A 13911-nucleotide genomic window follows, 5' to 3' on the forward strand; every position below is an offset into this window, starting at 1 on the left:
TTTACTTTAACATTTGAAAAAAAATCTTCCGGGGGAGCATTCCCCCGGACCCATCTAGAACAGTGGTTCTCTACCGGGGGGGCGCGAGGGGGATGAAAAAAAAAAAATCTTAATCTTAATCTTATATATTTTTTTTTTGTAATTTAAATTGTATTCCTGATATGTAGCCTAGTTCAGAGATGATATGTATTTTTTTCTTTCTTAACTTTTTTTGATAGGTAGTTGCCAAGTTCATCACACAAACACTCCAATCCACTGATATGAGATCAGTTTGCAATTTTCAAGTACTGAATTAATGGTAGGACTGTAGCCACTAGAACTGGTCTCTGGTCAGCAAAGGTCTTGAAAACAGCATAAGTGTGCTTGTGACATGCGTGCCACCCATGCATGTGTATGGGCACGTGTCCCAGCAGATTTTTGAAATCTGAATAAAAAAATTTAAGTTTGTAGTTAGCAAGTGTAACATGTTCTTAGGGCAGAATTTCATAAATAAAGGTTTATTTTTTTAGCAAGATATTTGGTCAAAATCTAGTTGTCATCCGTCCCTCTGTCCAGTTGTTAGGCATCTGGCTGCTAGCAAGTTATGTTGTCTTGCTAATTTTACTATTCATCTGAACTGAAATGAATATTGACTTTTTCCTTTATTATCTTCGCCAGAATGCACCAGAATGCTTAGATTACATGTTAAAAACACAAAAAAATATTCTGGGGGGGATGCCCCCAGACCCCCCTTCAGGGGTTTAGTTTTCTGACAAACATTACAATGGATACTAACATGATTTGGGCATTTGGGATTATAAATCATCTTTGAATTGGTTGTACAGCATATCACATGCTATTCATTCAGGGGTGTGATGGCCACCCCACTCTAGCTCTGTGGCCCACCTTGGCCACCCCCAGTCAAAATTTCCTGGAATCGCCACTGAGACACACACAACTCCGCGTTCAGGCTGCACAGCACATTAATCGCAGGTAGCATTTTGAGCTAAATCTGGCCACTTTCCAAATCCAAGACTCAATAGTTGAAACATTCTCTGAACTGGGTTGTCAGACAGCAGTGTTTCCCATTGATCATAGACTTTGTTTTGTGAAGCTTTTTCATAACAGGTAGGGGAGAACGGGGTAAGTAGGCACACTTTTTACTCTAGTGAGAATTGCTTATCACCTAAACATCTTTCAATAGTCATTCCTACATTAAATTGAAGCTTAAGGTGTTGGCTTGAAATATGTACCCCTCACTTTTTCTATCTTATTGTAATAAAGAAGAAATTAATCATCAAAGACACCCTTACACATTGTGACAACCAACCCCATCAAGGGGTCGGTTGTCAAACACTATGGGGTTGTTTGTCACAATGTTATCTTAATGGCAATAATCTTAAAAAGAAGGCAAGAAAGTAGAACAAAATTTTAAAGTTTAATTGCATTGTCAAGTTGACAAATAGGCCTACATAACTTACTGTAGCCTTGGCAGCTGGTCTAGTTTGGGATGCACTGGGTTGTTTTGATTTTGTTGCCATTTTTTCTTTTGCATGCTAGCTGCCTTTTCCTGCTCTATTCTTTCCTTCTCTGGGGTGTCAGTGAGGATACAGCTTGACAATTTCTTTCGTTATTGGGTTCCTTTTCTGGCTGCAGCCTTGAGATAACATGTGACAACCAACCCCCCAAAAAATGTGACGACCAACCCCAACTTGAATTTCTTGCTAGCATCAAGGCCAACAACCATCTGACAACTAATTAGCTTGCTAACCACAATCTAAAATATAGTTTACCCGTCACACTTTGTATGGGTAACAAGTGTTTTGTTATAAACCCATTGTGTAAAAGCCTAGAAGAAAAATACTGAGGAGCTAAATATTTTCAATTTTACATGAAAAACACAAACAGTCGTCTCACCTCAAATTCAGCAGTCTAACTCCAAGGAAGACTATGTAGGTGACCTCTGATCCCAATTCTGGATATTTACATACCAAAATTTCATAGACAGCGCCTTCTGGTTCCGAGATATAACGATTGTGACAACCAACCCGTGTGACAAATTACCCCGTTCTCCCCTATACCTATTGTAGAATTTATTCTGTGTATGTTCTATTTAGGCTACTATTTTCTTCTCTTCTAAGGAGATTTAAAAAAAAAAACATTTCCTCAGTGTCACATAAAAGTGCACCAGAATTTAACGTTAATTTATAAGAAATTTCCGGACCCCAACCCTAAACCCAATGTTCAACTCAAAGGTGCGCCACTGGCCTAGCCCTTGTGATAATAACAATAATAGAGTATCTATCTATCTATCTATCTATCTATCTATCTATCTATCTATCTATCTATCTATCTATCTATCTATCTATCTATCTATCTATCTATCTATCTATCTATCTATCTATGTAGGGTGGTGTGTGTGTGTGTGTGTGTGTGTGTGTGGGGGGGGGGGGGGGGGTGTCAGGGTCGGTGGGGGGGGGCCCAACTGCAATGACCCAGCTTTGGGGGGGCCCAGCTTGCAGAAGGTTGAGAACCCCTGCTCTAGAAGGTCCAGGGTCCACGACACAGTCTCCCAAATTCCTGTGAGAAACACTGTGTGTGTGCATGGTTATTAAGAGTCATTAGACCAGGGGTTGTGTTCAAGTACGCGTAATGATTTGGTCATTCATCAATAGAAACATTGTGTTGTTATCTGGCTCAGAGAGGGACCAGTCACTCATACGTTTTGGACTATAGACAAACATAGCTTTTACATGTTTGTATTGTAAGACTGCCTCTCAGAGGGCCCATCAGGACTTCCTGTATAGGGGCCCAGAATTTGGAGCAACGCCCCTGCCTCCACATATCGTATAAATAATCATGGTGGGCTGCCATGGCCAAAAATGCCAGGGCTGAATTTTTGTCCCAGTCCACCCCTGCCAGTACCCATACTACTTGGGGTTCACCTATAGGGTTTCCTATACCCAACACAAAACCCCAACAAGAATGATTTAATATATTTTAAAAGTGAATACTAGGATGTATGCAGGAACATTCAAATGAATACTAACAAACTGTTGGATTGAGTGATTTAATGGAATTTGTTGGCAATGATAAAAATATAGAATGGCACCAGCCTTATTAAGGAAGAGCAATTCCGAAAATCTACGTTATGTGACATCTGTACAACAGTCATTCTTGTCTCGTGTTGTTATAACACATACATTAATCTCAGAATATTTTTAATCTGGGAATCTTGACCTAGATGTCCATTTCACATATAGCAATCGAATAAACTATGTGGTATATTATGCATAGGAAGAAAGGTGTTTAAAGGTGCACTCTGCCATTTTAGGGAGGTGGATTTGTTTAAAATTGTGGAGCCTGTAGTTAGTTGAAAGAAAATGTTTCCTCTACATGTATCATAGTACTGAATCATTTTATAATCATATATCAAAACTTAAGCATTTTGAGGCACCTGGAACCAAATGTAAGACTAGAATATGTTTATAAACCAAACTATCGGCCCTGCTTCTGTAAACAACAACAGTGAAACATTAACTTTTCAGCTAGCTATCTGACTTCAAACCGTGTGGAAGAGATCTATTCTATTATTCTGTGAGGATTGTTTGTTTATTCAGTAATGGGATTATACCTTTGAAAATGTTCACTTGTCTGACACACCCAAAGTTACATATTGCACCTTTAATGACACATTGAGAGTCATTAGTTTTAAGTGTTGAGGACCCAGGGACTATTAAGGATAGGATCAGATTGATGGGGAGACATTGAGGTGGTGGGTCAGGACAGCTCACCTCAGAGATAATGGGAATGCCCATGTGGGCCATGTTGGAAATGATGTCACTGTCCTCTGGTGGGATGCTGGCATGCTGAAGGAGCTTACACAGGTTCTCCTCAGACACACCTGACGCACACAAGAAGACACACACACACACACACACACACACACATGCAAAATAGACGTTCAGTCCATACAACATGCACATGCAAGGAGAGCATGCTCTATGATCAAATCCATGCAAACAGGCAAAAGGGAGATTTAAAGCCCCTGTAAACCCAAATCCACAAAATCATTCTAACATTGTAATTTGGGCATGATAGTAAGCATCTGAAAAGAGTTAGGCATTATTTATCAATCCAAATGAAAACACATTGTCATTTAAGTTTCATAAACTTTACAGAAATTCGGTCGAGATGAGGCATGCTATTTAGACCAGGTTTCCAGAGGCTTAAACTAAAAGCACTAATGATAATACTGTAAAACAAAAAAAAATAAAACAAAATATGATCGCATTCATTACACACAACCTATACAAGACTTAATGCAAAGCGTGTGAGAGAGGGCTGAGTGGGGTATCTGACCGTTCTTCATGAAGATGTAGAGCAGGATGATGCGTATCTTGTCGGACACACTGACGTTAGCGTCCAGTAGAACAGGTACAATCAGCCTCATGGGATCCTTGATCTTCTCTCCCTCTGAGTCTAGGCCCGTCGCCAGATCCTTCAAACAATGGCAGACAGCAAAGTCAGACCAAAGCTTAGCAATATACTGTCAGTTCCATTTGAACAATACGATTGGATCGGAAGGTTCTATGTAAAAAATCCAGCCTAGACTTTTGACGAGAGCCCTTTATGTGGCAGCAATTATTATAAAAAATGTTAAATTGTATTTCAATTTCTAATGTTAACCACACTATATTGTGTAAACATCTTTTTTTATATCTCTTATACATGTTCTTTTATATATTGCATTGAGGAGAGGAGCTTGGGACTTAAGAATTTAATTGCCAATGTAATTGTTGTGCATATGACAAATAAACCATCTTGAATCTTGAATATCTTGAATTACCTCCAATAATACCATACAGAAGCATTGGCCGATGGAGAGACGAAAACAATTGAACAGAGGCGTGTGGGTGTGATTTTACCTGTTCCACACGACATAGTTTGTCCACAGTGCCCTGGTAGTGGTTCATACAGTCTTCAGCCAGGTGGAGATGGGTTGAATACTGATGGAAGAAGAGGGAAGAGATAGTGTTGAATGGTGCATTTGAAAACAGTGAACAACAATATAAAGTTGACAGGCTTGCAGGCTCATTATATAAAGATAATTTTTCTAAAACCAACATGCGCGTTCACTATCACGTGTTGATGTTTTTTCAAGCATTGGTCAATTTTTTCGATTTTTTTTTCATCTATTTTGCTTCCATAACATATCTTATTTCATACTAAAACCTAAACTTTCTCTATTTGCGTTGTTTGTATATATCTCCACTACAACCATTCTTAATGGCCATTATCTCAACATAATTTTTTTCAATACTCAAAGATCTCAACTTCTAGAGAACTTTCCATAAAAATTCTAAGCACTATTTCCAAGCTCATTGCAAAATTGTTTGTTCATAGTTTGTTAATTTTCTGATTTATGAGACATTTTGTTCTTAACAAAGTGTTTTTGTTTTAATGTCATTAATCAACTGGGAAAGTTTCATGATGATATATTTAAGTTAAAATGTGTACCCTATTCACCAGCAGTGTCTCGCCCTGAAACAGTGTCATAGTTACATTATCCAGGTGTACATACATGCACACATATGCGCACATCAGATTAGACAAATATGAAAACCTGGCAGCCCTTTCTTCTCAGTGAGTGAAGCACTAACTCTGACCAGTTTGATTCTCATTTGAAGTGATGCAGGAACTTGTGGTGATTTGGACGAAAACTTATTTAACAATCTCTAACAAACACACTAACATGACCTGCTGTAACTGTACAACAACAATTGAGCTCCATAGTCTAACAGATACAGTACATACCATTTTCTCCTAGATTTGTGCACTTTGCGATTAAAGAATCCAACTTTGCATGTAGCTAGAATAGGGCAATTCTAATCTAATCTAATTTTAGCTATAGTGCCAAGATGGATTTCAATTCCTATGGTCCATTTTCAAGAATGGGCGCCGAATTGCACGCTTTCACCTAAATACCTTCATATCTCTGGATCTGTTGGTGATACAAACCTATTTCCGGTGTCTAGTTGTAGTTTTTAAGGTCACATATTCAAATAGATACTGTTTACCCACCTTGCTGAGCTCCTTCTGGTACTGAGGCATCTTCTTCAGCATCTGAGACAGTTCCTTTATGCTGGTCTGAAAGACACACAGGCATGTTGGTTAGGAACGATGAATACCATATCTTCGGTGCTGATGGAAATATAACATTTGCTCCAGTACTATAATTTCAAGGCACTTTGATTTTGTGTTGTTGGTACTTCTGCTTGCCAAATGACAACAGCAAACAAGTAAGAACTTTCTTTGCGGCTGATTTAAGTATGATATCTATCTATGTACATTACGTTTTACATTAGAAAAACTTACTTTTTAGAGTTATTATTTACACAATAATAATAAAAATGAACATAGGCTACAAAACATATAATCTGTATCTCTATAAGATATGATACATTTCAAACACAAACTTTTAACGGCAATTTTCAATACTTTCAGTTTCATACTTGATCTGAATATTTCTTCCACAACTAGGCCTGTATTGAATCTTGCTTTTTTTCGAGGTCATACATTTTATACATTATGCAACTGACTTGTTATCAGGTAAAAGCTCAGATTTCTTATTCCTGTGCCCACCTGGTAGTTAAAGCTCCCATAGACCTGATCACCTCATTGGCATCCATATCCAATACCAATTTTCAAATGCTTTTTTAGACTAGACTGCAGCAAAGACCCAGCAATATACTATAGCTTTTTAACTTGGTATTCATACTACTTAATATTCATAGTTTTTCCTCAACTTGGCCCAAATACTCTAAATAGAATAGCGCAGGACTTCCGCATGATACCACCTATTGTGACTGTGTGGGGAGCAGAGACATAGCAGTAGGCCTATAACTCCTGAAAGCAGAGCAGACTGATGGTGTGTGTCCTCTACCTTTTCTCCAGTGTTCATCTTTTTGCTGGCAGAGAAGTCTTTGAGAGAGCGGGTCACGGCCCTGTGTGTGCAGAGGAGACAGAGAGACAGGTAGGAGAAAAAGGACTGTCAGGAAAAATGAGATGGCTCTCTGTATGCTGTTATCTGTGTGACAGCTATGTGACAGAGCTGCAGTTTAACAGTAGCAGGCGTAGCTAAGTGTGTGTGTGTGTGTGTGTGTGTAACTCACGTTGACACCTCAGCGATGTGTTTGTGTCTCAGAGTCAGCCACAGGTCGTCATCCTCATCCAGCACCACCTCCTTCAGCCTGGTCTCTCCCATGCCAGTGGTCTCAAAGCTGACAGAGGCAGACAGAGAAAGAGAGAAAGTTAAAGGCTCTTGAAACCTGGTCTAAAATAGTAAACATCAAAAGGCCTCATTGATATCAGAATTGGGTGACTGAAAATGCTTTTTACAAAGTTCTGATTTGAAATTAAATGTTCATAAATATTATAAAATGTTGTTGAAAAAGCTGTTAGGGCAGATATCTATTAGGCGTCTAATTCCCAAAGGAAACACACACACACACACACACACACACACACACACACACACAGAAACCAAATACATAACCAAAACAAAGTGACTGTCACAACAATCAAGGAAATAAAAGGGAAATGTTACAGGTGCCCCCCTGAGCAGCTGTCAGCCCTCCGTTGAGTAGCGTGATTACCTATAGACGTCGTTCTCGATGCCCAGCAGGTCGTAGGACATGGCCTGCAGAGTCAGCTCATGAAGGAGAGGTGAGACCGGATCAAAACCACGGTCCAGAATGATCAGCTGAGTGCGAGACTTATCTGGACCCTGAAGGCATCACAAACGCATTACAAAACAAAAATTGTGTTATAAAGTCAACTTTATCGTCAATGTCTGCAATATGTGACTGACAAACAGAGGCATAGAAAAATTACGTTTCTCTCCGACCCCACGGTGCAATAAGTACAAAAGGATAAAATAAGATAATAATATATACAATAAATCAATTCTCTACTCATATTCCTGCAAAGTTGTTTTATTACACATGATCTGGTCAACTGAAGTCTGATCATAAAGTAAAGGTTAAATATTTCTTGCAGACCTTATGGTACCCACATTATACTCCCCCATTCGTCCATTACATTACAGTTAGATTAAAATGGAACAATGGAAACTTCATTCATATGGATGAGTATTAGTGCCACAGGAGAGGAAAATTGTCTGCCTTATAACGATAGCAAGATGCACTGTTTTTTTTTATATAATGCTTTACTTATGAATTATTGATACCGGAAGTTTGGTGTTTCATTTTTACTCGATGACTATTTAATAAAACTGTCTCTTATCCACTCGAGGAGCAAATACTCTTTCAACTGAAGTCAAAACAGATTTATTTATTGTTTCACTATCAGTTAATTAGATTAAATCATACAGGGTGGAAATCTCCATTGGGAATAGATAAATGTAATCTACTTGCTATGCCATATTATGACAGAGTGATGTTGGTAATATATGACATTATGAGAGACAATAAAACCGTTAGAATTGAAAGTGTATTCTGTAGCTCTATCATCAGAGATAGTTGCACAATTTAAAGTTTAATAAAAGAATAATTTCAATTTAAGAAGCATAAAAACAATTTATAATATATGTTTGAGGAAGACCTGTTAAAGGCCTTATATAGCGGAACTATTATCTGAAGTTGGGGTGGAGTCAGGTCGTTAATAGATGGCGCACCACCTTCAGAGATGAAGCATATAGGTGTAAGCAGAGTTAGTCATCAGTATGTTCCCTACCTCTCCCATGGTGGGGTCATCAGCCTTGTATCCATCCAGCTTCTCCTGTAGCATCTGGGCCAGAACTGCACAGTCTTTGTACTCCCTGAATCAACACACACACACACACACACACACACACACACACACACACACACACACACACACACACACACACACACACACACACACACACACACACTTTGAGCATGTCTATAGGAGTATAACAACAAAGTGTGCAATATGCAGTTTTTGTCAAGGCTATAGACACAGCAGGCAAAACAATAAAATCCAATATGTACATTAAGATGTTTTCTTTTTACTAAACCCTTATTGTTTGCAAGTACAGCTAAACTTCCCATAATCATTCTTAGCCCTATATTCTGAAGGTTATAACAGAAGGATGTGTTCATATGTTGTTCATTGTCTGATTTATGATACATTTCTTCTAAAAAAAACATGCCCAAAATTAATTTGATTTATGAAAAAAGGCAATATCCAAAACCTGTTCTGTTGAAACGTTGGACACTAATATGGTGTAAAAATGAAATAAAGATTTGAACTTTGGATTTATCCCTAATCTAGATTTTACTTTTTTTTAAAGAGATGCAAATTCACATCTAAGTATTTATATTCATTCAAACATTTCTGAAAACATGTAGGAATATAAAAAAAAATGTTATGCAAAGTTTCATGATGATATCTTTAATGTTTAACCCTATTGACAACAGTGAAACTATTCAGATAGCTTTCTAACGTCAAACAGTGTTCCAGGGATCCAATTTTCATGTGAGGGAAAGTTTATTTATTAAGATTAAGATATGAGAATACACCTTATAAAATGTTCACTTTCTCTGACACACCTAAAGTTACATAGTGCACCTTTAAAACAAACTATTGAATGTGATTGTGGCTGCAGGTCTCACCCTCTGTATCGGACTCCTGGATACTCTTTGAGCGTGGCACAGAGGGTGGCGATCTGCTCAGCACAGCGCTCCAGCATGTTGTTCTTCACATCGGCCTTGAAGGGGCTGTAGAAGTCCTGGAAGGCATCCACTTTACCCAGGGAGAAGACCTGCACACAGCATGACAGAGAGACAACATGAGACCCATCCCAACTACAGTGGTTGTCTATGAGGAGACCATATTATTTCACAGCGCTGATAAATGCTGAGTTATGATCGGTCAAATAACGGCAATCTATGGCAATTATTCCTCGATAATGCCCGCTGTAAAGGATAACGCATCTGTTGCTATTGCCTTTAAGGACATTGTTCTGATGGATCGCTTTACTGTCATATCAATCTGCTGCCAGATGTCTACAAACACTTACATACTGGTCCTTTGAAAACCAATGGAATACTTTTTGCATCACTTTGAATGTAGATTATATGTGGAGGAACAGGTCACTTCTGAGTCATGGTTAATGTCTGAAAAGACTCCAGTCAAGAAGACGTGAGTAAGTTAGTTAACTATGGAGGAATGTTATTGTACGTTAAGCAATACAAGCATTTCTAATTAAAACAATATTTTGCTTCCTTGACTTTTAGTTATAAGCCATGTAATAAGATCCTTATGCTGCTGTGCTCGGGCTCCTGTTCACCTCCTGGGTCTTTAATGTCTTGAGAGTGACCCATTTGCTATACATTCTCCCATACATGACCCAAAGCAAGGATGTTTTAACAAATCCAATCAAATCAGTTTTATTTGTATAGCCCAATATCACAAAACATTGACTATAAAGAGAATTATGAATAAGCAGTAATAATATTGGCCAACAGACTAAAAGCACTCAAAAGCTGACACTTATTAAAACCTTAAAACCACACACACTGTGAAAAACACATATGTACTGTCAGGGCCGCTGCTACGCTTTTGGGTGCCCTAAGCAGAAATTGTCAGTGATGCCCCCCCCCCCCCCCCAAAAAAAAAAAACACCCAGAAGCTCGCGTCCGCAGGGCGCGAGCGAAATTTTTTTGCCGTTGCAAGATCTCTGCGACTGCTTTTTGGCACATTTGCCAGCATTTACTAAAAGAAAGAACAGCTTAACTTGTGAAAAAACTGCCTTTGCAAAGGAATTGAGTGATAGGATCATAGACTGATTATGAGATAATGGGCCCCTGGGCTTACACTCTTAAAGGGCCCCCCACTTGTCCCTATCCAGTCAGGTACACTAAATTTTCTACACGGATACATACAATTAATGGCAAAAACATATTAAGGAAGTCAGTGTTTCCCACAGGATCTTGGGGTATTGTTGGAGGGACCCTGTACCTTGTTTGGGGGTGGGTGGATTTTTTTTTACCTTTTTAAAGTAAAATGCATCAATCTGGTGCACTTTGTGAGGAAATTGTGAGACTAGAGAGATATCAAATCCTGAGATGCAGAAGGAACATTATTTTTCAGATTTTTCTTAAACAGGTAGCACTCTTTACTCTGCAACTGTAAAAACAGTAGATTGGTCTGCAGACCCATGTTCTATGATGGAGAGGCCCATTTCAACAGATAAAGGGTGGATATGAACAATTTAGAATTCACACATATAAAGTTTATTTGTGTATGTGTGAGGGGGCCTTCAACCCCCTTAGACAGAGCTACTAATGCTGTTGTTTTTAACTTGCTTTTGTATTTCTCCCCTACTAGTTGAGGGGCCCATGATGATTTCTATCTTGTTACATTTTAATGAGTACTTATATTTAGGCTATTCCTTTTTGGACCCTGTTATTGACATCAGTGACTGAGCTCTTTGACTATGCAACATGAAAAGTTACTATCAGTATCTCTGGCTAAGGGCCCCCCTGAGCCCTTGGGCCCCTGGGCCTGTGCCCGGTGTGCCTGTGCAGTAATCCACCCCTGGATAGGTTACACAATTAAGAAAAAACAACGATGGGCCTGTTCATAACTAATTTATATATTTTTTGTAATGTAATGATTATCATGAACTATAAAAAAAAAACTATTTTGGGGGGGCCCCGGACCATCTCTTTTTCCTTTTTAATAAAAAAAAAAAAAAAAAAAAAAAAAAATTATAATTATAATTTTTTTTTTTGGGGTGCCCCCCCAGGAACTTGGTGCCCTACGCAGTCTGCGTACTCTGCGTATAGGCAGCGGCGGCCCTGTGTACTGTTACTGAATCCCTCATGTTAACATGTGTTTTCTCTTGTCACACATCTTAGGGCGCACTCATAGTGCCGTTTGCCTGTTCCGTGCTCAGCACGATTCAGCACGATTCCCCCCCCTCCCCACTCCCCCCGCAGGCCCGTGCTCACACTGCTCGTGGCCTGGGCACACTTGCACCTTGCCTACGTCACCGTGCACGTTTAGGATTTGGAGCTTAGGCTACTTGTAGGCTATACGACTGTTTGTGAATATTTTCATCCGGCCAAATTTGCATCAAATATTCCACTTCCACATTAGAGCAACGAGAATCCTTAAGCTATTGTTTTTTTTTTAAATGTAGTCTTGACGTAATAGGTCGCGGTGAACAGTCTCATATTTGTGCAGCACGCTGTTTATTATTAATATAACGGCCCGTCATCAGACCATATGTATCCGGATGGTTTTGTACACATCGATCACTCCATCAAATCCAAGTCAGAACTTTTTGTATGGGCAGAGATCGTTTTTTTAAGTGTCTTTATAAAGTTTCTTGTTAAACCTTAGTGTAGGCTACTGTTTCCTTATCACCGGGCCGCGGTGTGTTGTTTTGGGTGCGTCTCCACCGCCATGCGTAAATGCAGTTATGACAGCTGACGGGAGGAAAAAGAAAAAAAATCATCTGACGAACGTGAGTAAACACGAAAACCTTTTTGCTGTGCTTTCTGAGCCGACCTAATTAGCTCTCTCCCTCTTTTATTAGCCCACACCTAGGCTTACACACACGTTAATTCTCACACATTATAGCTACAAGTCCAAGTGGTGGGCAATTCTGGTGCCGACTAGTAAGGCAGCGGACGTTAACGGACAATGCATCCTTAATAAATTCACGTCAGGAACGCCGCCTGTGCGCTTGCTTGTGCGCGTGTCATCTCATTAGCATCTGTACTTTGGCCACCAAGGGGCTGTTCCGTGCTGGAATACGGATGGCGTGGTCACACTAGCCAAACGTTCTAGACTTTAGTATGCTAATGAGCTTTGGCACGGGGCCGCGGCCCTAGTGTGAGTGGCCCCTTATCTGCGCTACCATTGGCTGCAGAGTATGAGCATTGCTTACTACAGCCTATCAGGTCAAAGCATGACTGGAAGGCAGTGGGGGCGGGGCTGGTGTAATGTGTCCCTCCCCCTTAGGATTACAACCAACTCCAGGACAACAGCAGAGGATTGAAGGCTCAAGCTTGTCCAACACAACACACTGTCTGTATGTCAGTCTGTCTGTCGGCCTGCTCCGATTCAGCACTGTAGCCCTTTGTTGTTGAGGGACTTTGTCAGTATCATAAGGAGGTGTAGAGAAAAGGGATCGATATCCACTCATTTTGCTAAAGAGAAGGTAGCCTACAGCACAGACCTGTTGTTTCCCCATATATTGCAAGGGTTCAACAGCCTTTGCTGACAGAAGGTCCTGGACCTCCTAAAGACTACTTTCGATGATGCCCACATCATAAGCCACACCCCCAGATCCCCCTGAATGTAACTGGTAGTTAGATTCATACTGGCAGTTGGATACAGGGCCAATCAGATCAGACAGGGCATTTTGGAAGGCGTATCCATCCATACATCCTCCATCCAAAACATCTATACTGTGCCTAAGTGATGTGTAAAGTCCAAAAATACGATTTGAAGAAAAAGATATAGATTAAGGCTTCTCTGCAGGTTTTACCTAGCCTGGTGCTACCAGACCATAGTACTTCATTTCATTTGTACAGAAGGTCTGGAACTGCTGTATTTAGCAAACGTTCACTCACTTGTAGGCGGGTGTCTGTTGAAGTTTAAAAATACTGGATCTGCCTAGTGCCACTCTGGATCAGCCAGCCAATCGCATAACGTTTGGTCGTAACGTATGTCATGAACCGGCTTCTGACGGTGCGTTCCAGTTGTACTGGGAACTCGTAAATTTCCGACTTCACTACATATTGTAGTCTATGGATCTAACGGTACCTAGCAACGGTAACTTTCTAGAGCCTAATGTTTAGTTATTTGGATGAGAAAGGTTGTAGGCATCCATACGTTCCCGAGCAGATGCACTGGATCACAGACAGG

At 39.9% G+C, this 13911-nt stretch overlaps 1 protein-coding gene across 1 annotated transcript in view; it reads right to left on the reverse strand.

Annotated features, from left to right (window-relative positions):
• stxbp1b (syntaxin binding protein 1b) overlaps positions 1–13911 on the reverse strand; it is a gene marked incomplete at both ends in the record, with an annotated part of 32314 nt that overhangs the window by 5096 nt on the left and 13307 nt on the right. Inside the window, 9 exons of the mRNA XM_080042165.1 lie at positions 3774–3883; positions 4342–4480; positions 4908–4988; positions 6064–6129; positions 6926–6986; positions 7155–7262; positions 7638–7768; positions 8737–8821; positions 9642–9790. Of these exons, the coding sequence (XP_079898291.1) occupies positions 3774–3883; positions 4342–4480; positions 4908–4988; positions 6064–6129; positions 6926–6986; positions 7155–7262; positions 7638–7768; positions 8737–8821; positions 9642–9790 (930 nt within the window). The remainder of the gene's footprint in view (positions 1–3773; positions 3884–4341; positions 4481–4907; positions 4989–6063; positions 6130–6925; positions 6987–7154; positions 7263–7637; positions 7769–8736; positions 8822–9641; positions 9791–13911) is intronic.

The sequence above is a fragment of the Ammodytes marinus genome, assembly GCF_949987685.1.
Source record: "Ammodytes marinus genome assembly, chromosome: 2".
NCBI lineage: Eukaryota > Metazoa > Chordata > Actinopteri > Uranoscopiformes > Ammodytidae > Ammodytes > Ammodytes marinus.